The following is a 26,375-nucleotide window of genomic DNA, read 5'->3' as shown; positions in this document are numbered from 1 at the left end:
AGGCCGCGGGTGAAAAAGAAAGCACGGCCTCGCTCGGCCCGGAGCGAAGAGGTGTCCCGGAGCGAAGAGGTGGCCCCGAGCGAAGAGGTGGTCCTGAGCGAAGAGGTGGCCCGGAGCGAAGAGGTGGCCCTGAGCGAAGAGGTGGCCCGGAGCGAAGAGGTGGCCGGGAGCGAGGAAATGGCGGCAGCCGGGCTCAGCGTGACCGTCACCCACAGTGAGCGTGGGCTGCCGGGTGGGCTCCGTGCTGGGCCGCGAAAGTCCGGCGGGGTCTCTGGGTTTGGTCGCGTGCCCTCCCGAAGTGTGTGTCCTTGTCTTTGGAGTCCAGAAGAGTGGGATCTTGTGGGACCGGCTTTTTCTTTTTTTTACTGGTCTGTCAGCACACCTTTCCACGTGGCAGGTGTATTTTGTCTCAGGCCATTTGTTAGATCCTTGATGCTTCACGTCGTGGTCCTAGTTGTATGTCTTAGGGTATGCCTGCACAGTTGTTGTGGGCCTTTGTGCCTGGCTTGTATTTAGCCATGTTGTCTATGACTGCTGTGTATCTGGACACTTACTTGTGTGCAGGAGTCAAAACTCATGTGTGCTGTTTGAGTGAGGCATGAGTTCCAGCGTACACTCTGGGCACCCTTGGGGTCTGTCTACTGTTGGAGTTGACACAGAACTAGGCAAAGACGGTTCTCCAGGGAGCCGAGTACATAAGGTTTCCTCAGAACCAACTAGGGGAGACCCCAGGGCCTCAAGAATCTGGAGACCAGGATTCTGCACATTTGGGTGACCTTGGGATGTCTCCTTTCTAGGCATCTGGTTTCTTCTATGCAAAATAGAGTTGGTAACACCTGTCCTGCTGACTTCATGGCTGTTAAGTAGGCTTAAGGCTTGGCGTGATGCACTGGACACAGGCTACGCCCTTGCTGTCCACATATCCAGAAAAGAATTGGCACCTCTGCTCCAAAAAGAAATTTCTGCTGTTTGAGTTTTTCCACTCATTTGTTTATTTATTGGCCACACTAGGTCTTCGTTGCTTTGCTCGGGCTTTTTCTAGTTGCAGCGTGCAGGGGCTACCCTTCCTTGAGATGTGCGGGCTTCTCACTGGGGTGGCTCTAGGCATGCGGGCATCAGTAGTTGTGGCACACGGGCTTAGTTGCTCCATGGCATGTGGACTCATCCAGGACTGGGGATTGGACCTGTGTCCCCTGCCTTGGCAGGTAGATTCTTATCCATAGCACCACCGGGGAAGTCCCCCTCATTTATTTTCTGGGCACCAACCGTATGTGTCCAGGTGTGCCCAGTGGGAGAGACCTGGAAGAAAAGCAGTTCCTTTCCCATTATAGCAAAGGAGATAGAAACAGTTCCTCGCCCAGTACAACACAGAAGAGAGGACAGCCAGCTCAGAGGAGGCAGATGGCTTTAAAGGAAAGCACAGAATTTGAAATCAGATAGATCTGAGGTTAAGTTTTGATTGTAGAGATGGGTCCCACTAGGCAAGTCTTAACTGGACTGATCTCACATTTTGCTTATTTGTGAAATGGGGAATAATAGGTAATACCAGCTTCATGGGTACTTCATGGGGTTGTTCTGAGGATTAATTAAGGTTATGCATAAAATAAGCTTGCTGCTGCTGCTACTGCTAAATCCTTTCAGTCATGTCTGACTCTGTGCGACCCCATAGACAGCAGCCCACCAGGCTCCTCTGTCCCTGAGATTCTCCAGGTAAGAATACTGGAGTGGGTTGCCATTCCCTTCTCCAATGCATGCGTGCACGCTAAGTTGTTTCAGTTGTGTCTGAATCTGTGCGACCCTATAGACAACAGCCCACTAGGTTCGTCCGTCCACAGGATTCTCTAGGCAAGAATACTGGAGTGGGTTGCCATTTCCTTCTCCAAAATAAGTCTAGTCAGCCCCTTACACATGTTAAATGCTTAAAATGTTAGCTGATATCACTGATATAATTAGTTCCTGTAACAATTCCCAAGGAGACAAAAATCCTTGAGCAGGTCTTAAAGGCTGGGAAAATGAAGTGTCAGCCTCTGTTTATTGGTTTGTGTTTTCTTCAACACTTTTCTCTCTTCCCAGGCAATGAGAAGCACGATCTTCAAGTTACCCCACAAGAAGGCAATAGTGAGCCAATTGTCCAAGACCTGGCCCAGGTTGTTGAAGAGGCTACAGGGGTTCCGCTGCCTTTTCAGAAACTCATATTTAAGGGTAAGCCTTTCTCTTCCAGCTCTGAGCCTATTTAAAACTATTTAACCTTACCTAACAGTAAGGTTAGGTTTTCAATCTAGGACAGTTCTTATTTTTTTGTTAATTCTGTCATTCCTTCAACAAATATTTGTTGAGTACCTACTATGTAGTGGACACTTGCAAACACACGCACAGGTATTAGAGTCGAAGTCGCATGAGGGTGGCGGAAACCTCACCATTTTTGATGAGGCACACGGGCAGTCTTCCCTGGCTAAGTTAGATCCTCTTCCCAGTGTGTGTTCTTGTGGCACTCCCTCCACTTCTGCACAGCTTGTATTGAAACTACTATTAAATAATTGTTTCCATAGTCACCAAACATCCGGTTTCTCTGGTACAATACATGAGGGCAGAGATACTTCTGTGTTTTCAGTGCTTGGCCTAGTTCTGACACAGAGAAGGTACTGAACAGACTAGTTTAAAGGACCTGGATGTAGCAGGCCCAGTGGAATATGGTGATTTCTGCCAGGACACACCTACTCCCATCCCCATTCTCTGGTCTTCTCATTCCCATGAGAACCCATTATTTTGTATCTGATGAAGCTAAATTCATCCAATTTGGTGCCAATCATAAAGAATTTAGTGATGGGAAGCATTTACTTTTATACTTCATATTGTAACTCCTTGTCTTTTCTTTTTAAAAGCATTTCATTTTACAATTATAAAGGCAATAGAAATTCATGTTTCTAAATAGAGGAAAACACAAAAAAGAAAATGTTCTCCTGGATAAAACCCCTCATAACAATTCAGTATATTTCTGTCTAGCCTTTGTTCATTTGTCCTGGCATCCTGAAGTGTGGGTTCTCATTTGTGGCTTTTTTTTTGTTTCTGTAGTGGATAAAACTGGATCATTTCTTGTGATCTTCTTATAACACTTGGTCATCAGCACATATTGTGGCATTGAAGTTTTCTGAAAAATGAGCTTTAGTGCCTACAAAGTCTTCCGTTGTCATGATGTATAGTAATCAGTCCCCTATTCCTGAGTTTTTGACTTTCCAGTTTCTCACTGTTATGAATAATAATGATTGTGTAATAGTTATTGTTCAGGCACATGTCCAGTTATTTGTTAGGATCAATATCTGAAATGAAGTTATTGGGTCAAGAAACCTTCTAAAAATGTTACACCAACTCATCCTCTTCTCAATAGTGAACATACTATTTCCTGTACCCTTGCTGAAGTCTATTTTCACTGTTGTACAAGTTACATTTGACATAACTGTCTTCTTTTTTCAGGAAAATCTCTGAAGGAAATGGAGATGCCATTGTCAGCACTTGGAATACAAAATGGTTGCCGGGTTATGTTAATTGGGAAAAAGGTAGATTGTGTTTTCTACCAGAAATACCTCAGAGCCAAATGACTAAGGTGTTATACATGAGTGTCTGTTTAGAAGGCCAAACTGGGGGCTCAGACTTGGCACTGGTGTAGTAGTGCTCGCCACGCAAATGTAGTTGCTGTTTGTTTAGTGGAGTTACCAGTTTTATTCTCATTTCCTTCAGCTTCTGTTTGTTAGGGTTTTCCCCCTGGGAATTAGGAGTGGTTGTATTGCCTCAATTATGTGGGTTTTGTGCTGGTGGTAGAATTTCAGTCTGGATAAAATGGTGTCTGAAGCAGTCGCTGCTCACTTGGAGAGGAATTTGCAAGAAACTGTCAAACCTGTAAATTTTAAAAATAAGTACTCTGCAAATTTCAGGAGCCTCTCTTCCTTTAACCATTCTTTTTGCTAAAATCTCCTGTGAGGTTAAATCCTCTTTGGCTGGAAAGAAAGGTTCAGACTAGAAGTGAGGGAGAAAAAGAGTCAGTTGGTGACAAAAAGGGTTGAGGACAGTAGACCCTGGGGCCAGCAATACATTGTGACACAGTGGAGTTGTTGGTCAAATGAAGTTCTCTTACTTCAAGCTGGGTGTGGCTGATTCAAGAGTGGAGAGAGGGCAGAGGTTAGTAATGTGGAGGCAAGGAAAGTCTAGTGCAGACTTGGAACTGCCAGGAGACTGGCACTCAGGATTTGGTCACCAAGGGGAGACAGTGGGAACAATGGGAGACAGTGTAAAAGCAGAAAGCTGCTAGCTACCAATGAAGTTGAAAGAAGGGGAAATAGTCTAGATTTCTTGCTCAAGGGTCAGGAAGAACGGTGATGGAAAAAGGAGCACAACCCAAGGGTTGAGTTTGAAGAAACTTTTAGGACCCTTAGCTGGAGTTGTCCTGGGGTGTGAGAAGCCAAATCCCATTCAGGTCTCAGCTTTACCTCTTTGGGCTGTGTGACCCTAGGTTATTTTACAGTTAACTCAATTTCATCATTGGATTGTGGTAAGGCTTAAATAATAATGCAGGTAGAGTGCTTAGGATGATGCCCGGCATAAAGGGGATGCTCAATGAAAGTATGCATCGTCATCATGGTCATATTGAATGAGAGAGCTCAGGAATTCCATTTAAGGAAAGGATAAAATTCCGCCTGTCTTACCCTTCTGGACTCCTCACATGCTAGGTGTTCACTATAATTAGTTAACACTCTGGGCTTCAGTCTGGAGGCAGTTGGTGGTCAGCCCCAGGCTAAGGTCAGATCTGGCTCATGGATCAGCTTTGTTCTCTGAACCCAAGCCGTCAGGCTCTCTCACCAGAACATGTACCTGGTACCTTCTATCTCGTCTAGTGTCTTTGTAGATAGAAAACGTTAGTGTATAATCCTCCAGCTTGCTTTCCAAGAAGCAGCAAGTTTAAGATGATGTTTTCCTAGGGGAGTGGTTTGGCCACTTATGGTCAGATTTTTTTTTTTCTGACAGAAGCTACTATTTTTGGTGATTAGTCACTTATTTTTATTCTTAACATTTTAGAACAGTCCAGAGGAAGAAGCTGAACTAAAGAAGCTGAAAGATTTGGAGAAATCTGTGGAGAAGATAGCTAACCAGCTGGAAGAACTGAATAAAGACCTTGCTGGAATCCAGCAGGTAACTCTCCTGGTAGACTTGACTTTCTGCCTTCTGTAAGAATTCTCTAGAGACACAAATGTGTGGTTTTGAGGGCAAACTTTGTTTTCAGCCCCCGCTGGGTTCAGACCCTGACTTCCCATTCTGTAACTGGGCAAGTTTGCCTTTGTCTCAAGTTCTTCTGTAAAAAAGGAAGTGATGATGGTAACTCCCTCTTGGGCTGTTGTGAGGATTCAATTACATAGTTTAAGGCTGACACATTCTAAGTGCTTTGTAAGCACATCATTGTTATTTACAAACCCCAGCCAGCATCCATTTGTGTTCCTATGAGAACACCTGCCATGCTAGGATAATGTGTTGTCTTAAATAGAATAAATAGCTTCTCTCAGTCTAGTCAGTTATAATGTATTTGGCAAGGCAAAGAACACTGATTCATAGAATGTCCAAGTTGAGCATGATATTGGCGAGGGGTCATCCTATTCAATTCCTTATAGTACTGAAACCAAATTAGAATTACTTATGGCCTCAAACCATGTATTTATTTTTGATCTCTTCATTTTATAACATTAATGGATGTATGATTGTGTTTTAATTGCTAAAGTACTGCATACTGATTGTACACAATTTTTAAGAAGACGTGTGGGCACCAATATGAAAAATAATAATTACCTTTAAGACCTCCAACTCAAAGATAACCATTACTAAAACCTGGAATCTGTTTTTTTTTTAATCTTAAAAAAATTGGTATAATGTTAGGTATACTTTGTAAATAGTTCTTTCTTTGGTTTAAGGAATTGAACACTTTCCCATGTCATTAAAAATGATCATACTTAGTATACCTGAAACTAACACAGTATTAAAAATCAACTATACTTCAATAAAGAAAAAATGTCTTGACTGGAGAAAAAAACTTGTATAATATTGCATCACATGAGTGGATCATGGTTTACCTAACCAATTATTTATTATTTATCACCTAATGTTATTTAACATTATGCATAATGCTTCTTTGAATGTCCTTGGGCTTAAATCTTTTTTGGCCATTTCTCATTTTTTGGTAGAGTAAATTCTTTCAGTTGGAATCAGTAGCTTATTTTATTACTTGTTGTGAAATCTGCATCTGTAGCTTTTGACTTTGATGAAAACATCCTCAGAGATCCCTGCTGTCCACCTGTTGTCACCAGCTAACTGATCATTAGGCTAAGTAACAGGAATAAACAGATAATTTAATAAAAACAATTAAGTAAGTGCTGCCATTTGTTAGCAGTATGTCTGTGTCAGGACTCGTATTAAAGGTCTTATATTTCCCTTTATCCTCATGGTAACCCTCTGGGATGTGTGTGTCATGGTCTCCATTTTATTTTTTTTTGTTTGTTTTTTTCTTTTTGCCTTTGTTTATTTGGCTGCTTGTTTATTTGGGTCTTAGTTGCCTCACGCAGGATCCTCATTGTATCATGTGGGATCTATCATTGGGGCGCATGGACTCTCTAATTGGAGTGCAAAGGCTCAGTAGTTACAGCACGTGGGCTTTGTTGCCCAGCAGCATGTGGGATCTTAGTTCCCTGACCAGGAATTGAATCCTCGTCCCCTGCATTGCAAGGCGGATTCTTTTTCATATATACATATACATTTCTTTTTATGTATTTATTTTTGTCTGTGCTGGGTCTTCATTCCTGTGTGGGCTTTTGTCTAGTTGGGCGTGTGGAGGCGGCTCTCTAGCTGCGGTACTTGGGCTTCTCATTGCAGTGGCTTCTCTTGCTGCAGAGCACAGGCTCTAGGGAGTGCAGGCTTCAGTAGCTGTGGCTCCCGAGCTCCAGAGCACAGTTTCAGTAGTTGTGGCATGTGGGCTTCATTGCTCCCTGGCATGTGGGATCTTCTGGGATCAGGGATCAAACCTGTGTCTCCTGCATTGGCAGGTGGATTCTTTACCACTGAGCCAATAGGGAAGCCCAAGGTGGATTCTTTTTTTCTTTTTTCCCCCAAGGCAGATTCTTAACCATTGGACCGCCAGGGAAGTCATCCCTTGTATTATTTTATTTATTTAATTTGGCCAGCCTGCTCAGCATGTAGGATCTTATTCCCCAATGTGGGATGGAAGCCGTGCCCCCTGCACAGAAGCATGGAATCTTAACTACTGGACTGCCAAGGAAAAGCCTTGATCTCCATTTAAAAAATGAGGACAGCAAGGCACGGATAGGTTAAGGGAGTTGCTCAAGCTCACCAGCCAGTACACAGCAGTCAGAATTGAAGCCCAGGCCTATCAAACTCTAAACCCTGTGCTCTTAATATCTGCCTCTTGTGTACAGGTATTCACTGGTGACTGGGGGCTTTAGCAGAGCCAGGCCTCTGGAGGCATTTGTGGCCCCAGTAGGCCACGTGAGATAGAGGGCCCTGCAGCCTATTACAGTGCTTGAGGAGGCCCAGGGCTGGCTTTTCTGTTTTCCCAAGAGGTGGAGTTGTGGGCCTGCAATTTGGCCCAGCCTGTTGGGGAATGTGGACTCAGGGTGTGGCTGCTTCATCAGTGCCTGGCTTGGAGTTTTCTGTCAGCCTCAAAGAAACACTTGGAATAATGCATCATTCCTTCACAGGGTTTTCTGGCCAAGGATTTGCAAGCTGAAGCTCTCTGCAAACTCGATAGGAGAGTAAAAGCCACGATCGAGCAGTTTATGAAGATCTTGGAGGAGATTGACACACTAGTAAGTAAATACTCAGCTGAGAAGAGCTAGTTTCCTTTGATGGCTTTTTAATCAGTTTCACTTTCTCGGTATCACACTCATTGCCTGAGGGTACTGGGCACCTATTGAGCAGTGTACTGGACACTGCTAGGTCTTTGGTGAATATGCAGAAAGATAAGACAGTTCCTGATTTCCCCTACCTCACTGACATGGGGCTTTCATCATTTTTATTTATGTGTAATAGTAGCATCTAAGGGGGCTTCCCAAGTGGTGCAGTGGTAAAGAATCTGCCTGCCAATGCAGGAGACAAGTTTTCTAGGAAACAGCAAGCCATGCCAGTATTCTTACCTGGAAAATCCCATGGACTGAGGAGCCTGGTAGACTGCAATCCATGGGGTTGCACACAAAGAGCTGGGCATGACTGAGCACACACGTACAGTAGCATCTAATCCTCACAAAGCAGGGACCGAAGTGATCCATGGTCTCAGGGTCAGAGAAGTACAGAGTGTCACTTTCCTGACACTCTTGTGTCTGACATTCCACTGGGCCCATTACCTGTACAGAAGACAGTCAGACCCAGCTCTTGGGAGGCTAGGAATAGGAATCATTGATGTTTCCTATTAGGTTTCCTATAAGGTTAGGAATCATTGATGCCATGTTCCCTTTGAGAGATCATGTCTCTCCTCTGATACCTCATTCTTAGGGTGAACTATTCTGCTTGGGATGCTTGAGGGGAGGCGGTATAGGGGGTGGTAAAGAAGAGCAGAAAAGCACTATGCTTTTCATGCCACAGTGAGCTCGTGGCCCAGCCAGGACACAGTATCCATGCACAGAAAACGATGAAAGGACAAAGTCCATGCTATAGGTCTATGGTCCAGACCTCGAGAGCTAAGGAGTGTTTATGGAGTGAGAGCCATGGAAAGGGATGTGTAGGACAGAGATCCAGGGAAGTGACTCCTGAAAATGCCTTTCATCCACATTGGTGACCTGTGGCCAGCTTGGTGTGCTATGGGTGTTTCTGACGTGTTCCTATGTCATTTTCACTTACTCGGACTATTTATATGTCAACTTATTCTTCCATAGATTCTGCCAGAAAATTTCAAAGACAGTAGAATGAAAAGGAAGAGTTTGGTGAAAAGGATTCAGGTGAGTTGTGTGGTAGGGCATCACAAAGTGTCGTGCATCGGTGCATGTATCTCTTCAAAGTAGGGCTCTGTGTGGTGGGGGCTCTCTTCAGTTGTTACTTCTCAGTATGAACCCAGAACACAAGAGCTCCTTTCATGTCCCTGTAATTGAATTTGGATTAACCTGATCAGTAAAGAAGTTTGCTGGGGAGCAGACAGGGCAGTTCTAGGAGGTGCCATTCCTGTGGAACAGGGTCCCCTGAAATCATGCTGTTTCAGTGGCAGGGCTTCCTCTCCTCAGTGCCCTTTGGAGGTCGTTAACCGAGAGCACTGTCACTTCCCTCTCCTGCGTCTGGGGCCTGGGCTGTCTCCATCCCCACACACCCGTTTAGCGTGAGTCAGTCACCCAGGGGTTCCCCAGAGTGGCTTGGCAGAGACCCTCTTGTGGCCAAGGTTGGCATGGGTTGGCTGGCCTCCAGTGGCCCTAACTACTCTGCATGTGTCTTTCAGGCCTTCCTAGCTGAGTGTGACACAGTGGAGCAGAACATCTGCCAGGAGACAGAGCGACTGCAGTCCACAAACTTGGCCCTCGCTGACTGAGGTGAGGCGGAGAAGGCCGTGCTACGCTGAGGAACAGCCCCACCAGCTCTGCCGTCTCTGGAACAGAAGTTACCTGCCTTCCCCAGGACTGCTGGGGGCAATCGGCCCGTTGCCTTTTCCTTCTCTTACAACCCGCTCTCAATGAACAAGTGTCCTCCGTACAATCTTTAGCCTCCTGTCAGCTTCTCGTTCTGTCTCTGTGGATCTGTGCTGTCCAACAGCCCACCTTGTCTGGAGAGTGCCCCCATGACCAAGTCTTCCCAGCTGTGGACCTTTGGGTGCTTTTTGGGCTGGTGAGAGCTCTTATGTATCCTGAGGTAGTTCTCACTTTATCGGCCATTTTGGTCTTCAGATCCATGAGGCCTTTTTGTTCTTATGATCCCATAACCTGTCTGTGTAAACCAGAATCACCAGGAGCCCATGTCTGGTGAGGAAAGTCGGGAATGGGTCAGAACAGGTAGCCCGAGTGTCTCTCATGTGACCTGATTCTGAAACAGCTGGCTGGTTGTGGGTTCATGACCCTGTCCTCAGCTCCCAGTGACCCTGATCAGCCATAGGTCATGAGATCTCTGGTTCATTCCTGGAGTGGGGCCTGTGGTTGATATATGGACTGCCTTGCTCCCAAGTACATCTCTAGAAGGTTAGAATCCAGAGTTGACTAAGTCTCTGCTTGCAACCAGGTCAGACCCTGGCTTACGACGGGCAGTGAGGGGCCAGAGTGAATGCAGCAGGCCGGTAGTGAGGGCAGCCATAAACCTCTCAGGAGTTCCTTCAGAGGCGTTGTTACGAGCCATCCCCTTCTGAGATCTACATTTTCTTCAAGTTACTTTGAGGTTGTTTCTGTCTGTTTTGTGGTCCTTTCCCCCTTCATTTGTTATTTAAAAAATAAAGCAGTTTATATACACATCAGCAAGCAGAAGAGTGTTAAAACTTTTTTTTTTTTGGACTTGCCATACAGCATGTGGGATCTTAGTTCCTGACCAGGGATCTAACCCATGCTCCTGCATGGAGTTATAACCACTGCTCCACCAGGAAATTCCAGAAGAGTGTTTAAACTTTTTTTTATTGATCAAGTATGAAAAACAGAAGCCTTCTGAGATTCTAGTCTAGAAGTCAGGAGTGGTCTGTGTACTTCAATGGCCTCCTAAATGGGTCAGCTGATGTTACCCCCATTTTTTCACACAGTGCCCAGGAGAACAACTCCTAAAGGCCACTCTGAGGCCAGTCTTATCTGGCAGAGAGGGAGTCGGTGAAACCCCAGGAATTGAGGGCTGTGTGGATGGGGCCTAGGACAAAGTGGTGGCAAGTGGCCGAGGCTCAAGGTCCCATTGGCCCACCCCCAACTTTGACCAGAGTAGTTCAGTATTTACCTGTTTGTTTATAAGTAGTAGCTGTGTGGTCTTGGGCCACAGCAAGTTCCTGTGTGCCAGATACCATTCTGAGTTCTTGAGGTGTGTTAGTCATTTAATCCTCACACAGTCCCGGAGGTAGATAGATACTCCCCCTGTTTTAGAGATGAGCTTAGGTGATTTGCGCAGGATCATAGAATAAGTGACAAAGCCAGGACACAAACTAGGCGGCTTGATTCCAAGCCAATGTACTTTACTGATTTTTGTCCCAACTGACATGGGGTTGCTCACACCTCATTTTCTCTTCTCTTTCTGTTTATCTCCTGGGTTGGTCTGTGTACTTCCTCTCTGGTCCTCTCTATTCATTCTCTATAGAGCAGCTGAGTGATCATGATCGTGATCTCATCATGTCAGTCCTGTGCCTAAAAATCTCAGTGGCCCCCATTCTCTTAGGATCAAGGCCAAGGTCCTTGCCCTTTTCATCTTGACCCGCTCTCCTGTTACTCTGTGCCATCAGCCACTCTGGGCTAGTTCAGGTCCTCAGGTGCTCTGAGCCCTCTCTCGCCCTGGGGTCTTCGCACACGTTCTTCTTGGATATTTCCCCACCATCCTTCCCCTACCCCTACCCCTGCCGCTGTCCTAGGCGACTGCTGTTTATCCTTCAGAATGTAAATCTCTCTTCCATAGAGAAACCTCACCTACTGATGTTTCTGATAGTCTGTCTGAGAATGTCAAGCCCCCAGGTGATGTCCTCTCACAGCTTGTGACTATTTAAACAGCATTTATCATGGTCTATGATGATTTATTTGTGGGATTATTTGATTAATATTTGCCTTTTAACTCTAGTTCCTTGGATTAAGGAACTTCTTTGTTTTGTTAACAGTGTATTTCAAGCACATTGTTAGGCTTATATTGCTGCTAAGTCGCTTCAGTCATGTCCGACTCTGTGCGACCCCATAGACGGCAGCCCACCAAGCTCCCCAGTCCTGGGATTCTCCAGGCAAGAACACTGGAGTGGGTTGCCATTTCCTTCTCCAATGTGTGAAAGTGAAAAGTGAAAGGGAAGTCGCTCAGTCGTGTCTGACTCTTAACAACCCCATGGACTGCAGCCCACCAGGCTCCACCGTCCATGGGATTTTCCAGGCAAGAGTACTAGAGTGGGGTGCCATTGCCTTCTCCAAGGCTTATATTAGGTGCTCAGTAAATATTTGGAGACTGAATAAATGTTGACCACACATATTAATAGTGAAATTTCCACTGCTGCACTCGCCCACTGAGGCTCCGTCAGCACGGGGATTTACAGCATCCGATAGTCCTTGTATTCTTTGAGGATGAGCTTCCCAGCAGACATGCAGGATAGTGACATGGCCCACTCACATAGACCTGCACATCTGCAGGGCATCTCTGCCCAGGGAGAGTACTTGTCAGTTGCCCATTTCCCCAGGACATGATCAGTCCTGCTGCAGGGAAACAGATGCAGCTCTGTGATCCCATGGACATTGTTCAGCCTCACAGAGTTGGAAGGATTCTCCTGTACATTGTTCAGTCAGTTATTTCTACTTATCCTTTAAGACACAGTTTAAAGGCTACTCCCTGTGAGAAGCCCTTCATCTGGTAGTCAGGACACTTTTAGTTGAAAACTGTTGTTCAGTCAGTCAGTCATGTCCGACTCTTTGCGACCCCATGGACTATACAGTCCATGAAATTCTCTAGGCCAGAATACTAGAGTGAGTAGTCTTTCCCTTCTCCAGCAGATCTTCCCAACTCAGGAATTGAACCTGGGTCTCGCATTGCAGGCGGGTTCTTTACCAACTGAGCTATCAGGGAATACTGAAGTGGATTGCCATTTCCTTCTCCAGGGGAATCTTCCCGACCCAGAGATCGAACCTGGGTCTCTGGCATTGGCGGGTAGATTCTTGACTGAGCCCACAGGGAAGCCATAGTTGAAAATACCAGAAACCTATTCCAAAGAGATTGTCATAAAATTTGTTGGTAGGATGTTATCTCATGTAACTTTGGAAAATTCAAGGGCAGTTGGACTTCAGGAATACAAATGCTGCCTGAAATCCCTGTCTGTATCTCTCTGCACGTCAGCATCATTCACTCAGTCCTGCTTCTCCCACAAAGTAGGAAACATGGCTGCCAGCAGTCCCCACTTGGCGTATTTTACAACTTTGCTACCAGAGAGGAACTGCCTCTGTTCCCTGATTTCTGACTTTAAAAACCTGGAGAAGAATCTGGCCAGTGAGCAGTGGCCAGGGCAGCAGGGTCACATGCTGCAAACGGGGCTTTGGGAGTCCACACTTAGGTTGCCGGGTGGTTCCCAGAGATGGGCCCGCAGTTTCCACACCTGTAAAGCAGAAGCCGGGAGAACCCCATGCCCAAGGGGCGGCGGCCGAGAGGAGCTACCCCGCGTCCCAGGTCAGGGGCGGCAGCCAAGAGGAGTTATCCCGCGTCTGAGGTCAGGGGCAGCGGCCGAGAGTGCCAGGCTGCGACAGCGCAGGAGCAGCCGAGAGGAGCTACCCCTGCCCGAGGCCAGGGGTGGCGGCAGGGAGGAGCTGCCCCACGCCTGAGGCCAGGGGCGGCGGCTGGGAGGAGCAACTCCACGTCCAAGGAGCGGTGGCTGCGAGGGTGCTGGAGGGCCTAGAGGAGCTATTCCACTTTCGGGAGGGGCGGCTGTGAGGAGATAACCCTCGTCCAAGGTAAGGAGCAACAGCTGCACTTTGCTGGAGCAGCGGTGAAGAGATACCCCACGTCCAAGTAAGAGAAATCCAAGTAAGACGGTAGGTGTTGCAAGAGGGCATCAGAGGCCAGACATACTAAAACCATAATCACAGAAAACTAGTCAATCTAATCACACTAGGACCACAGCCTTGTCTAACTCAATGAAACTAAGCCATGCCCTGTGGGGCCACCCAAGACGGGTGGGCATGTGGAGAGGTCTGACAGAATGTGGTCCACTGGAGAAGGGAATGGCAAACCACTTCAGTATTCTTGCCTTGAGAACCCCATGAACAGTATGAAAAGGCAAAATGATAGGATACTGAAAGAGGAACTCCCCAGGTCAGTAGGTGCCCAATATGCTACTGGAGATCAGTGGAGAAATAACTCCAGAAAGAATGAAGGGATGGAGCCAAAGCAAAAACAATACCCAGTTGTGGATGTGACTGGTGATAGAAGCAAGGTCAGATGCTGTAAAGAGCAATATTGCATAGGAACCTGGAATGTCAGGTCCATGAATCAAGGCAAATTGGCAGTGGTCAAACAGGAGATGGCCAGAGTGAATGTGGATATTCTAGGAATCAGCGAACTTAAATGGACTGGAATGGGTGAATTTAACTCAGATGACCATTATATCTACTACTGCGGGCAGGAATCCCTTAGAAGAAATGGAGTAGCCATCATGGTCAACAAAAGAGTCCGAAATGCAGTACTTGGATGCAATCTCAGAAACGACAGAATGATCTCTGTTCGTTTCCAAGGCAAACCATTCAATATCACCATAATCCAAGTCTATGCCCCAACCAGTAACGCTAAAGAAGCTGAAGTTGAACGGTTCTATGAAGACCTACAAGACCTTTTAGAACTAACTCCCACAAAAGATATCCTTTTCATTATAGGGGACTGGAATGCAAAAGTAGGAAGTCAAGAAACACCTGGAGTAACAGGCAAATTTGGCCTTGGAACACAGAATGAAGCAGGGCAAAGACTAATAGAGTTTTGCCAAGAAAACGTACTAATCATAGCAAACACCCTCTTCCAACAACACAAGAGAAGACTCTACACATGGATATCACCAGATGATCAACACCGAAATCAGATTGATTATATTCTTCACAGCCAAGGATGGAGAAGCTCTATACAGTCAGCAAAAACAAGACCAGGAGCTGACTGTGGCTCAGATCATGAACTCCTTATTGCCAAATTCAGACTGAAATTGAAGAAAGTAGGGAAAACCACTAGACCATTCAGGTATGATCTAAATCAAATCCCTTATGATTATACAGTGGAAGTGAGAAATAGATTTAAGGCCCTAGATCTGATAGATAGAGTGCCTGATGAACTATGGATGGAGGTTCCTGACATTGTACAGGAGACAGAGATCAAGACCATCCGCATGGAAAAGAAATGCAAAAAAAGTGAAATGGCTGTCTGAGGAGTCCTTACAAATAGCTGTGTAAAGAAGAGAAGTAAAAAGCAAAGGAGAAAAGGAAAGATATAAGCATCTGAATGCAGAGTTCCAAAGAATACCAAAAAGAGATAAGAAAGCCTTCCTCAGTGATCAATGCAAAGAAATAGAGGAAAACAACAGAATGGGAAAGACTAGAGATCTCTTCAAGAAAATTAGAGATACCAAGGGAACATTTCATGCAAAGATGGGCTCGATAAAGGACAGAAATGGTATGGACCTAACAGAAGCAGAAGATATTAAGAAAAGGTGGCAAGAATACACAGAAGAACTGTACAAAACAGATCTTCATGACCAAGATATTCACGATGGTGTGATCACTCACCTAGAGCCAGACATCCTGGAATGTGAAGTCAAGTGGGCCTTAGAAAGCATCACTACAAACAAAGCTAGTAGAGGTGACGGAATTCCAGTTGAGCTATTTCAAATCCTGAAAGATGATGCTGTGAAAGTGCTGCACTCAATATGCCAGCAAATTTGGAAAACTCAGCAGTGGCCACAGGACTGGAAAAGGTCAGTTTTCATTCCAATCCCAAAGAAAGGCTATGCCAAAGAATGCTCAAACTACCGCACAATTGCACTCATCTCACATGCTAGTGAAGTAATGCTCAAAATTCTCCAAGCCAGGCTTCAGCCATACGTGAACCATGAACTTCCAGATGTTCAAGCTGGTTTTAGAAAAGGCAGAGGAACCAGAGATCAAATTGCCAACATCCGCTGGGTCATCAATAAAGCAAGAGAGTTCCAGAAAAACATCTATTTCTGCTTTATTGACTATGCCAAAGCCTCTGACTGTGTGGATCACAATAAACTGTGGAAAATTCTGAAAGAGATGGAAATACCAGACCACCTGACCTGCCTCTTGAGAAACCTATATACAGGTCAGGAAGCAACAATTAGATCTGGACATGGAACAACAGACTGGTTCCAAATAGGAAAAGGAGTATGTCAAGGCTGTATATTGTCACCCTGCTTATTTAACTTACATGCAGAATACATCCTGAGAAACGCTGGGCTGGAAGAAGCACAAGCTGGAATCAAGATTGCCGGGAGAAATATCAATAACCTCAGATAGGCAGATGACACCACCCTTATGGCATAAAGTGAAGAGGAACTAAAAAGCCTCTTGATGAAAGTGTAAGTGGAGAGTGAAAAAGTTGGCTTAAAGCTCAACATTCAGGAAACGAAGATCATGGCATCTGATCCTATCACTTCATGGGAAATAGATGGGGAAACAGTGGAAACAGTGTCAAACTTTATTTTTTTGGGCTCCAAAATTGCTGCAGATGGTGACTGCAGCCATGAAATTAAAAGACGCTTACTCCTTGGAAGAAAAGTTACGACCAACCTAGATAGCATATTGAAAAACAGAGCCATTACTTTGCTGACTAAGGTCCGTCTAGCCAAGGCTATGGTTTTTCCTGTGGTCATGTATGGATGTGAGAGTTGGACTGTGAAGAAGGCTGAGCGCTGAAGAATTGATTGTTTTTGAAGTGTGGTGTTGGAGAAGACTCTTGAGAGTCCCTTGGACTGCAAGGAGATCCAGCTAGTCCATTCTGAAGGGGATCAGCCCTGGGATTTCTTTGGAGGGAATGATGCTGAAGCTGAAACTCCAGTACTTTGGCCACCTCATGTGAAGAGTTGACTCACTGGAAAAAACTCTGATGCTGGGAGGGATTGGGGGCAGTAGGAGAAGGGGACGACCGAGGATGAGATGGCTGAATGGCATCACTGACTCAACGGACGTGAGTCTGAGTAAACTCCGGGAGTTGGTGATGGACAGGGAGGCCTGGCGTGCTGCGATTCATGGGGTCACAAAGAGTCGGACACGACTGAGCAACTGAACTGAACTGAACTGAAAGTGGAGAGTTAGGTCTTCCTGTGTGATGTCCTGGCACATTGCTTAACCTTTGTGATTCCTCATCCTGTGAGTGGAAACCTAAGGGAGGAGAGGGTCACTAGGGAGAAGCTTGGCTGAGATCCATCACCTGAGTGTAAGAGGGGCTTCCCACTTAGGGTAGAGACTTACAGTATCCACTCTCTTCCTACACTGAGGGAACTAATTTTCAGCTTAGCACATGGCCAACCAGAGAAAATAGTATTTCCCAGTCTTTTTTGCACTAGTATGGCCAAGAGGGTACATTTGACCCAGTGGGTTGTAGACAGTGTGTGCATCTTTTTTTTTTTTTTCTTAATAATCTTTTGGCTGCACCACTTGACACAAGGGATCTTATTTTGCCAACCAGGGGTCAAACCTGCTCTGCCTGCTTTGGAAGTGTGGAGTCTTAACCACTGGACCACCAGGGAAGTCCCCAGAATGCATCTTATGGGAAGCATTGTCAGAGGCATACAGTGCCCTTCCCCACCCCTCCAGCCTGTATGTAGACATGACTACTGGAATTGGAGCAGTGGGGTGGAAACTGATACGGATGGCAGAGTAACAGTATACAAGCAACATGAAATCAGCATACTACCTAGGTCTGTGTGTGAGAGAAAACTTCTGTCTGTTGAAACCACTGTTATTTTGGCTTTTTGGTCTGTCACAGCCAAACTTCATCCTGTACCGTCCCTATGCAGGTAGGAAACGAGTTTATGTTACCAGCAGTAGAAGGACCTTACAGATGGCCTCTTGGGGCCCTGGCCCCTGCAGACCTGTCAACAATTCCTGCCTAGGTTCCAGTTTTAGTGGTCCAGAAATTGATGGGTCCCGTCTTCCCTGCCCCCACTCTCCTCGCAGTGTGGATTTTCCCACTGAGCGTTTCCTGCTCTTGCTGCCTACCCTAGAGCAGGAGTCAGGGTCTGTGTGATGCTACTCCTGCCTGACCAAGCCCCTTTGAGCCTTCTTCCACCACCACCACCTCTACCAGAGAGGCTCCTCCTATAAGCCTTGGCCAAGAAAGTGGGGGTCCCTGACATGTCCCACAGGATCTCTGTCTATGGTGGATTCCTGAAAGCTGCGTGTCCCTGTGAGCCCTGTGTGCAGTGTGTCCAGGGTCAACATGTTTAACAACCAGAGTGGGTGTTGACCAAGAGAGCAGACAGGGTCTGGAAGCCCTCTTGCTGTGGGTGGCCAGGGAGCAGGAGGGCACCCCAGGGCCTGGGGAGCATCTGTTGTCATCAGTCATAGACCTAGAGCAATACTGTAATGAGCAGTCAGATGTATGGTGAACACCGCCTGAATGTCAGCCATGGTAGTGTTGACATGTGTGCGGGTCTGTATGCATGTGTGTGAGTGAGATTCGGGGTGCTGGTATAGCCCAGGGAAAAAGCTGTGAGGGGGGTGGGAGCCTTTCAAAGGCTGAGGCTGGGCCTTGCAGTGGCAGAGAGTACAGATTTCAGTTAGGTTCTTGACCTAAGTGACAGGCCAGATTGGGCTCACAGGAGCACTGTACACAGTCCTGACCCCCTCAAGAAGGCAGAAGATACCTGGGACTTCCAGGGGAACGTGTGACAAGGTTGAGGAGCCCTCAGAGTGATAGAGAGGACATCAGATTCAGAGTAGGGAAGACAGGGCCAAATTCCCCCATCCTCCAGAATCTGCCTTCCCAGAATCCCCAGAATTCTGCCTTCCCAGAATCCCCCAAAACACTGAGCCATTGGCTGGGTTGAACTGAATCTTTATTTCATGTCTCATCCTGCGCGCCCACCACGGTTCTCTAGCCTGAAGCTTCACGGCTTAAGAGGCTCTGGAGGGGTCAGCATTTCCCATCCTTCAGGATCTGGATGTCCTGTCTGTTTTTTCTAGGGTCACAGCAGACGAGAATGAGGTCAGCTCCTCAGGATGTGTAACATACCCTTCAGGAACCCTGGCCCAGTCTGTCCTGACTCCCTGCTGAGCTCTGCCCACTCAGTGTACAGTGCAGAGGAGATCCCAGGTCTCCCTGGGCATATCCTTCTACTGTTTCTCACTATGTAAACCCTCCCCCTGGGAGGTTTCAGCTGCCTGGGCTTTCAACCACCTCTATGTGCTGCTGGCTGCATATCTGTCTGGCCTGGACCTCTGTCTTCAACTTCAGGCCTGTTCATGCAATTGTTGACTGTGTATCACCTCTGGGATGTCCCAGAGGCTCCACCGTCCACAAACATCATTGCCCCACAAGCCTGCTGCACACCCCCAGCCCCCACCAACATGGCATCCCCAGCTGCCCCAGCCTACAAGTTAGAAACCAGCATGTTGTTCTTGCTTCCTTCCTGCCCACCACCCACCCCGACCCCTCACATCCAATCTCACAGCCTATGGGTTCTACTCCCAATGGAAGCATGAGTCTTTAATTATCATGATCTTTTTCTAAGTTAGGACAGTGTCCTTGCTGCTCTCCTCCCCATCTCTCTAGAGTGTTGCAACTGTCAGCAACTTCTCTTCTGTGATCTCACTTAGTGCTGGACAGCGCAAGATCTTATGAATGAAGTGCGTTGGTCACTCAGTCATGTCTGACTCTTTGCAACCCCACGGACTGTAGCCGGCCAGGCTCCTCTGTCCATGGGATTCTCAAGGAAAGAATACTGGAGTAGTTTGCTGTTGCCTTCTCCAATGAATGAAGAAATAAAACCAAATAGGAGATCTGATGACCAAGGTCATGTTCTGGCCTTCTCACTCTAGACTCATTTCTTGTCTCTCCCCCATTCTCCTTTACACTTTATACTCTAGCATATCCAACTTCTTATTTTTCCTCCAATATAAACTTTCTTCTAGATCTTTCCAAACTCATTTTTCTACTTGGAATTACCTTTCCTTGTTGATTCTTTCTCCAACCTAGTTCCTACTTATCCCTCAGGGCCAAGCTGAGATGTCCCTTGTCCTGGGAAGTCTTCCTTGCCCTGGCCTGGCACCCACAGTACCCTGTGCACCCCCATCTGAGCCTTTAGCATTCTGTGCTGCAATTGGCTGACTGTCAGCTTGGCTTCTGTCTTAGACTGACCATTGCCCCCAGGAGCTGGTAATGCTGTCTAGCTTTTTATATCCTATTGTATCCCCAGTGCCTAGAGCAGAGTAAGTGTTCAATAAATAATTGTTGGCTGGAGGAATAAATGAACAAGTAAGGTCATCTAGTCAGGGGGCAGAACAAGGAAAAGGACCCAGGGTTTCCGCCCTCACCCCCAATACCCCACTAGTGGGCTTTCTGCCTGGAACCACGTGCCTTTATTTTACTTGCACTCAATCTGTTATGAGAAAATGTTGGAGGACTTGTATGAGAAAATGCTGGAGGACATACCCAGGCCAAGTATGAGTAAAGGAGGAGACAGGTCAGGTCCTGCTCCTTTCATACTCGTATGCACCACAGATGGAGCCCACCCAAGATAGCCCGGGGGAATGCAGGGGTGGACTTACATCCGAGCCAAGCAGAGCTTGCATTCACTCTCATACGTGACCCCATCAGTGCCACAGACCGGGTCATATGTCTGGGGGCAGACTGGAGACTCTACCATGTGTTCACAGATGGGCTGTGGGAGAGAGAAACACTCAGGGATTTGGAGGCAGGAAGTACCAAGGGGCTCTGCTTGGAACAGGGCTGAGGGGGCTCCAGGGAGGAGCCAGATTCAAGAAGGCCCCAGTATGGGTCCGAAGAACATGAAACCAAGCATGCAGGGCCCCATGGCATGTTTGCTTGTGTGTGTATGTGTGTGTGCCTGACCATGTGTGGCTGCAGCTGTGTGCATAAGGATGTACCTGTATCTGCTGAGCCCAAGTATGCGGGCTGCCAGGTGAATACCTGTCTTCATGGGCTCACAACTCTTCACAGGGTCTAACAGAAATTCTGGTCTTATTGAGGACCCAAGAAGAGAACCAGCCATCATTCCTAGGAAGCCTGCCTCCCTGGAGGCTCCTGAACTCACCCTGGCCTGCATGACTATCAGGCCCCTGGTATGAGGAGGCTGGAGGCCTAATTGAGGCTCTGTCTAAAAGGGTTTCAGGCTAGCCCTGAGGGTCAGGACTAGGATGGGGGCCTGGGGTAGGGGTGGGGAGTGAGGGGGGCAGTGCTGTGCAGCAGTGAAGGCCCCAGGCCTGAGAGACATGCATTCTGCACTGATTAGCTGTGTCGACTTTGGCTGGGCCTGCTCAGCCTGAAAGAGCTAAGCTAGGAAGCATGCAGCCTCAGGAGGCTGCCCTGGCCACTGTGGCACCATTGAAGGTGTCTGAGAAGGAGCGTAAAGAAGAAAATCCCTTGTCTCCCAGTATGGATGAGAGGGCTCCCCTTTGAGAAGGAAGGCTGGGACAGCAGCCCTGGGGCCAGAAAGAGCAGCTGCCTTACCATTCTCCAGAAAACCATCTTTTCTGCCGACACGGACACCTCTGAAAGGCAAAGAAACAAGAATTAGGGGATGTTGGCTCTAGGCCCCAGGTACCAGAGTCTCCTCTTCAGGGACCTATCCCAGCCACCACCCAATCTGGAATTCCTCAGGGAAAGGTAGTGAGTGAGTCACAGACAGGGCTCCCAGAAAGCTCACATGACATTGTCAGAACTTGGACAGAAAGCCTAGAATTATGGAGATAAAAGTCTAGTCTGTTTCTCATTAGTAAGATCCCACTGGGCTTGTCCGAGGACCATAACTACTAAAGCCCATGCACCCTAGAGTCTGCTAGCTGATGCTACCGAGCCCCGCGCCTAGAGCCTGTGCTCTGCAACAAGAGAAGCTACTGCAACAAGAAGCCTGCCCACCACAACAAAGAGTGGCCTCCCTAGAGAAAACCCACGCACAGCAATGAAAACCCAGCACAGCCAAAAATAAATTAACCGAAGGACAAATATTGAAAAGAAGAAGAAAAAAAAAAATAATTCAGTTACTATGTACCAGGCCTTGATAATACATGATCTTGACTACTGTTCAGAGCTTTCTCACGGCTGTGTAACAGGGAGGAGAGGAGGCCGAGGTCTGTGACCCAGATCCCACCACAGGACTGAGGCACACATTTCCTCAGCTGCCAGGAGCATGGGCTGCTCACAGTGAGTGCTTTTCTAGGAATTACCCTCGGAGAATGGAGCTGCCTTGCCCAAAGTGGCATTCCTACCCAGGAACAACCCACATCCAATGTCAGGGTGATTTGGGTACAATGGTGTGAAGTCCTCATCTCAGAACAATGTCCAGGGCCACCCCAGCTCCTCTGCATGGCAGTCACTGTCCCTCTCCCCTCCCAGGTGTTTCCCCCTGAGCCCTCTCCAGCAAACTACATGCAGATCCCAGGGTCTGCTTCCCGGAAAACTCGGCCAATCTGTGAAAAAGGTTCATAGGTAAGGCAACACAGTTTGTTAAGGGCAGAGCTGGATTTTCCCATGGCTCTATCACTCCACACATGCAGCTGTGCCCCACAGCCCTTTGAGGTCTGGATGAACTGTTTACAAGACCTCAGCAAATTGCTGAGTGACTGGTGAGTGTGATGGGTGGAGGAGGGAATGGAATGGAGCTGGATCTAAGGCCACAGGTGTAGGGAAAGGGTCCATAAAAACTTAAGAAGGGCAGGCTGCTTCCTGAAGTCTCTGAAGGGCTGTCCTGAGGCCCAAGGAGAGAGAAACTTTTCTTAACGTCACAAGGCAGAGCCCATCTGCAAGAAGAGGCTGCAAAGAGGCAGGTGTGGATTCCAGAATGTTCTCTCAATGGGAACTGTGCATTAATGAAAGAAGCTGTCTCCAGAAGTGGAGAGTTCTCCATTCCTGGAGGTGGGTGACCATCCCTTGGTTTTAGGTTTTTCTGGAGATGCTATTACAAGAGATTTCCAAGGTGGAGAGGAAGAAGGGAACACCACTGGTACACTGTTTAGGCATCAGCATGCAAATCCAGTCTTGTCATCACACTGCTCAAAAGCCTGCAGGTCATAATTACCCAATCTGGAAATTGTCCAAATGTCCTCCAACAGGCGAGTGAATAAACCCTGATACACACATAGAGTGTGACTCAACTCAACAGTAAAAACAAAGCAATAACTGATAACATGCAACAACATGGCTGAATCTCAAAAACTCGCTGAGCCAAAGAAGCCAGACACAAAAGACAGCATCCTGTATGGTTTCATCTGTGTGACATTCTAGAGGAGGCAAACTAATCTATGGTGGAAAAATGTCAGAGCCAGGGTTGCCTCCGGGGTGGGAATGGGGTGGGGGCAGGGATGAACTGGCATGAGGGAAATTTCTGGAGTGATGGAAATGTTCTGTTTGTTGATAGGGGTCTGGGTTACACAGGTATATGCCTCATCAAAACTCATTGAATAGGATTTGCTGAGTGATAAGATGTGTGCATTTCATGGTACGTAATTGTTGGTGGGGGAAAGCATTTTAAAAAATGAATAAAGCCCTTCCAGGGCTCCGTGTCATGACCACTGAGACTCTTCATCTTATGTTGACGGCACTGTGTGAGATGATCCCAAACTTCCCCTGGGCCACTTCCTCATCCACCTCCTTGTTGTGCCCCTCTGCCCCCGCCATTCCTCTCTGCTCACTCTTCCGGAACAGGCTCTCTCAGCTTATGCTGGTCCCTCTGTGGTGTCAGTTTCTTTCTGGATGATGTGGGAAGTTGCATTTACCCCTAACTGCCCTTGACCTTGGCCCAAGTTTCCTTCTCCCTTCCTCATATAGCCCAGGCAGGAAGCTGAACTCGGCAAAAGGACTCCCTTTAGGGCAGCCTCTTCAGTGTTCCCAACAAGAGAACTGCTCAGGGAATTGATGCCAGGCTGGCAGTAACCTGGCTGTGCTGGGCCAGAGTCTCCGGATCCATTCTCTATTGCTTCAGTCTCTAGTCTATGTCCCCAGCCAGGGAAGTGGCTGTGAGACTGACCGTGAGGTCAGTGTTCCTGATGTCCTGCTCAGACCCACCCTGTAACATCATGACTTTGTCTGGGTATGTCCTAAGGAGTCTCCCTGCTTCTCTGACTCTGTTCTCAGGGTAGCAGCCTAAGCAATCCTTTTAACATATGACTCTGCTCATCACCCTTTAGTACCTCCCATTTCACTCACAGGAAGATCCAAGTTCTTACATCGACTTTCAAGGCTTTATCCATTATAGTTCACAGTTGCCTGTATCATCTCATCTCCTGTCTCACTGCACCTTGCCCCTCACTCCTTTCGAGTCCCACTGACTTCCTTGCCATACTCCACATATTCCACACATGCTTCCACCTCAGGGCCTTTGCACTGCCTGTTGCCTCTGCCTGGAAACCACTTCTCTCAAATATACCCATGGCTCACGCCTCCACCTCCTTCAAGTATTGCTCAGACATCAGCCTCTCAGAGAGAAGTCCCCTTCATTAACATTGCAACCCCCTCTCAATCCCTATCACCCTGCCCAATAGTTTTTTTCTTAGCCTTTCAGTTTCAGTTCAGTCGCTCAGTCATGTCCGACTCTTTGCGACCCTATGAATCGTAGCACGCCAGGCCTCCCTGTCCATCACCATCTCCCGGAGTTCACTCAGACTCATGTCCATGGAGTCTGTGATGCCATCCAGCCATCTCATCCTCTGTCGTCCCCTTCTCCTACTGCCCCCAATCCCTCCCAGCATCAGAGTCTTTTCCAATGAGTCAACTCTTCACATGAGGTGGCCAAAGTACTGGAGTCTCAGCTTTAGCATCATTCCCTCCAAAGAAATCCCAGGGTTGATCTCCTTCAGAATGGACTGGTTGGATCTCCTTGCAGTCCAAGGGACTCTCAAGAGTCTTCTCCAACACCACAGTTCAAAAGCATCAATTCTTCGGCACTCAGCCTTCTTCACAGTCCAGGAAAAACCATAGCCTTGACTAGATGGACCTTAGTCAGCAAAGTAATGTCCCTGCATTTGAATATGCTATCTAGGTTGGTCATAACTTTTCTTCTGAGGAGTAAGCGTCTTTTAATTTCATGGCAGCAGTCACCATCTGCAGTGATTTTGGAGCCCCAAAAAATAAAGTTTGACACTGTTTCCACTGTTTCCCCATCTATTTCCCATGAAGTGATGGGACCGGATGCCATGATCTTCGTTTTCTGAATGTTGAGCTTTAAGCCAACTTTTTCACTCTCCTCTTTCACTTTCATCAAGAGGCTTTTTAGTTCCTCTTCACTTTCTCCCATAAGGGTGGTGTCATCTGCATATCTTAGCCTTTATCACCATCTAAATACTGTTTAATATCTATTGTTTAACATACATTGCACCTATCTTATAGGTTGTTGATTCTCCCCATCCTACCCCATTAAACTTAATATCTATCAAGGCAGCTCTTTTTTCCGTTTTGCTTGCTGATAAGTTTTAAGGGCCCAGAACAAGGCCTGATACCCAGCAGAAGTGAGACTGCAGAGGTACCCAGCCTCTGAGCAGGCCCCACTCCAGAAGCATGTGTTCAGCCCAGAGCAAGGGCTCCCTTGCGCTCACATGACTGCCTCAGCCCAACAGCCACAGCCTATCAGAGCAGATGGGAGCCCAGACGACCCGGCCAGGCTTCCTTCAGCACCCAGCACCCTGCAGCCAGTAGACTTGTCAATCTCCCTAGAGACAGACTGTCTCCCTCTGCCTCCCCAATCTCTAGCCCAGTAGCTGCTCGGGGTCGCTTTGAACTAGAACAATCTCCTGTGTCACAACTGGAGAAACAGAGGCCCCAAGAGAGGAGGGTGTGTGTGTGTGTGTGTGTGTGTGTGTGTGTGTGCTTAGTTGCTCAGTTATGTCCAACTCTTTGCAATCTTATGGGCTATAGCCCTCCAGGCTCCTCTGTCCATGGGATTCTCCCATCAAGAATACTGGAGTGGGTTGCCATGCCCTTCTCCAGGAGATCTTCCCAATCCAGGGATGGAACCCAGGTTTCCCATATTGCAAGTGGATTCTTTACCATCTGAGCCATGAGGGGAGAGGATTTTTGCAATTCTGAGCCAGAGGTAGGATTGGAACTTGGGTTTCTTTTCTCCTAGCCCAGGGTGCAGAAAGAAGGTTTATGCAGAAAGCCAAGACCTCACGGGGTGACCCAAGCCCTATTCCAAGCTCACCTACCAACACCAAGCCACAGAGAATCCAGGCTCCGTCTACTCACCCCTGTCCACAAGGAAGAGAACAACCAAGGCCAGGGCAACTATCCACAGGCGGGCAGCCATGCTGATCCTGGGCTGTGTGGCCTGAGGGAGCTGGAGCCTGGGCCAGGGATTGATGGGGGCCTGTTTATAGTGCCGATCCCCACCCTTATCTTATCTGAGGCCAGGTGGAGAGCTGGAGGTGTCACCCGGAGGTAATATCTGTACCCTGGCATCAAGAAAGGGTTTGTTTTCTACAGAGACGCTGAGCTCCAAGTGGCCTGGGGCAGGGGTTGGGCTATTGATGGTGGATTTTGGAAGT

At 47.4% G+C, this 26,375-nt stretch overlaps 2 protein-coding genes across 2 annotated transcripts; one reads left to right on the top strand and one right to left on the bottom strand.

Annotated features, from left to right (window-relative positions):
• The first annotated feature begins 47 nt into the window (after nt 1-47).
• BAG1 (BAG cochaperone 1) lies at nt 48-11,657 on the top strand. Its single transcript, XM_068973868.1, has 7 exons — nt 48-214; nt 2,074-2,202; nt 3,472-3,554; nt 5,068-5,181; nt 7,749-7,856; nt 8,919-8,981; nt 9,470-11,657. The coding sequence occupies exons 1-7, from the start codon at nt 178-180 to the stop codon at nt 9,557-9,559; spliced, it is 624 nt and encodes a 207-aa protein (XP_068829969.1). The 5' UTR covers nt 48-177; the 3' UTR covers nt 9,560-11,657.
• Nucleotides 11,658-18,792: 7,135 nt separating this feature from the next.
• SPINK4 (serine peptidase inhibitor Kazal type 4) lies at nt 18,793-26,137 on the bottom strand. The gene is made up of 4 exons (XM_068973529.1): nt 26,077-26,137; nt 21,349-21,389; nt 20,427-20,539; nt 18,793-18,838 (listed from the first exon to the last, which is right to left on the bottom strand). The coding sequence occupies exons 1-4, from the start codon at nt 26,135-26,137 to the stop codon at nt 18,793-18,795; spliced, it is 261 nt and encodes an 86-aa protein (XP_068829630.1).
• Nucleotides 26,138-26,375: the final 238 nt, after the last annotated feature.

The sequence above is a fragment of the Capricornis sumatraensis genome, chromosome 6 (genome assembly GCF_032405125.1).
Source record: "Capricornis sumatraensis isolate serow.1 chromosome 6, serow.2, whole genome shotgun sequence".
NCBI lineage: Eukaryota > Metazoa > Chordata > Mammalia > Artiodactyla > Bovidae > Capricornis > Capricornis sumatraensis.
This window is presented reverse-complemented; position numbering and strand designations above follow the sequence as displayed.

Coding starts and splice junctions, on each gene's coding strand:
- BAG1 (XM_068973868.1), top strand. CDS start 178: ATGGCGGCAGCCGGGCTCAGCGTGACCGTCACCCACA. Junction 5,182..7,748: donor ACCTTGCTGGAATCCAGCAG/GTAACTCTCCTG, acceptor ATTCCTTCACAG/GGTTTTCTGGCCAAGGATTT. Junction 7,857..8,918: donor TGGAGGAGATTGACACACTA/GTAAGTAAATAC, acceptor ATTCTTCCATAG/ATTCTGCCAGAAAATTTCAA.
- SPINK4 (XM_068973529.1), bottom strand. CDS start 26,137: ATGGCTGCCCGCCTGTGGATAGTTGCCCTGGCCTTGGTTGTTCTCTTC. Junction 21,390..26,076: donor TCTCTTCCTTGTGGACAGGG/GTGAGTAGACGG, acceptor TTTGCCTTTCAG/AGGTGTCCGTGTCGGCAGAA. Junction 18,839..20,426: donor AAGCTCTGCTTGGCTCGGAT/GTAAGTCCACCC, acceptor CTGTGACCCTAG/AAAAAACAGACAGGACATCC.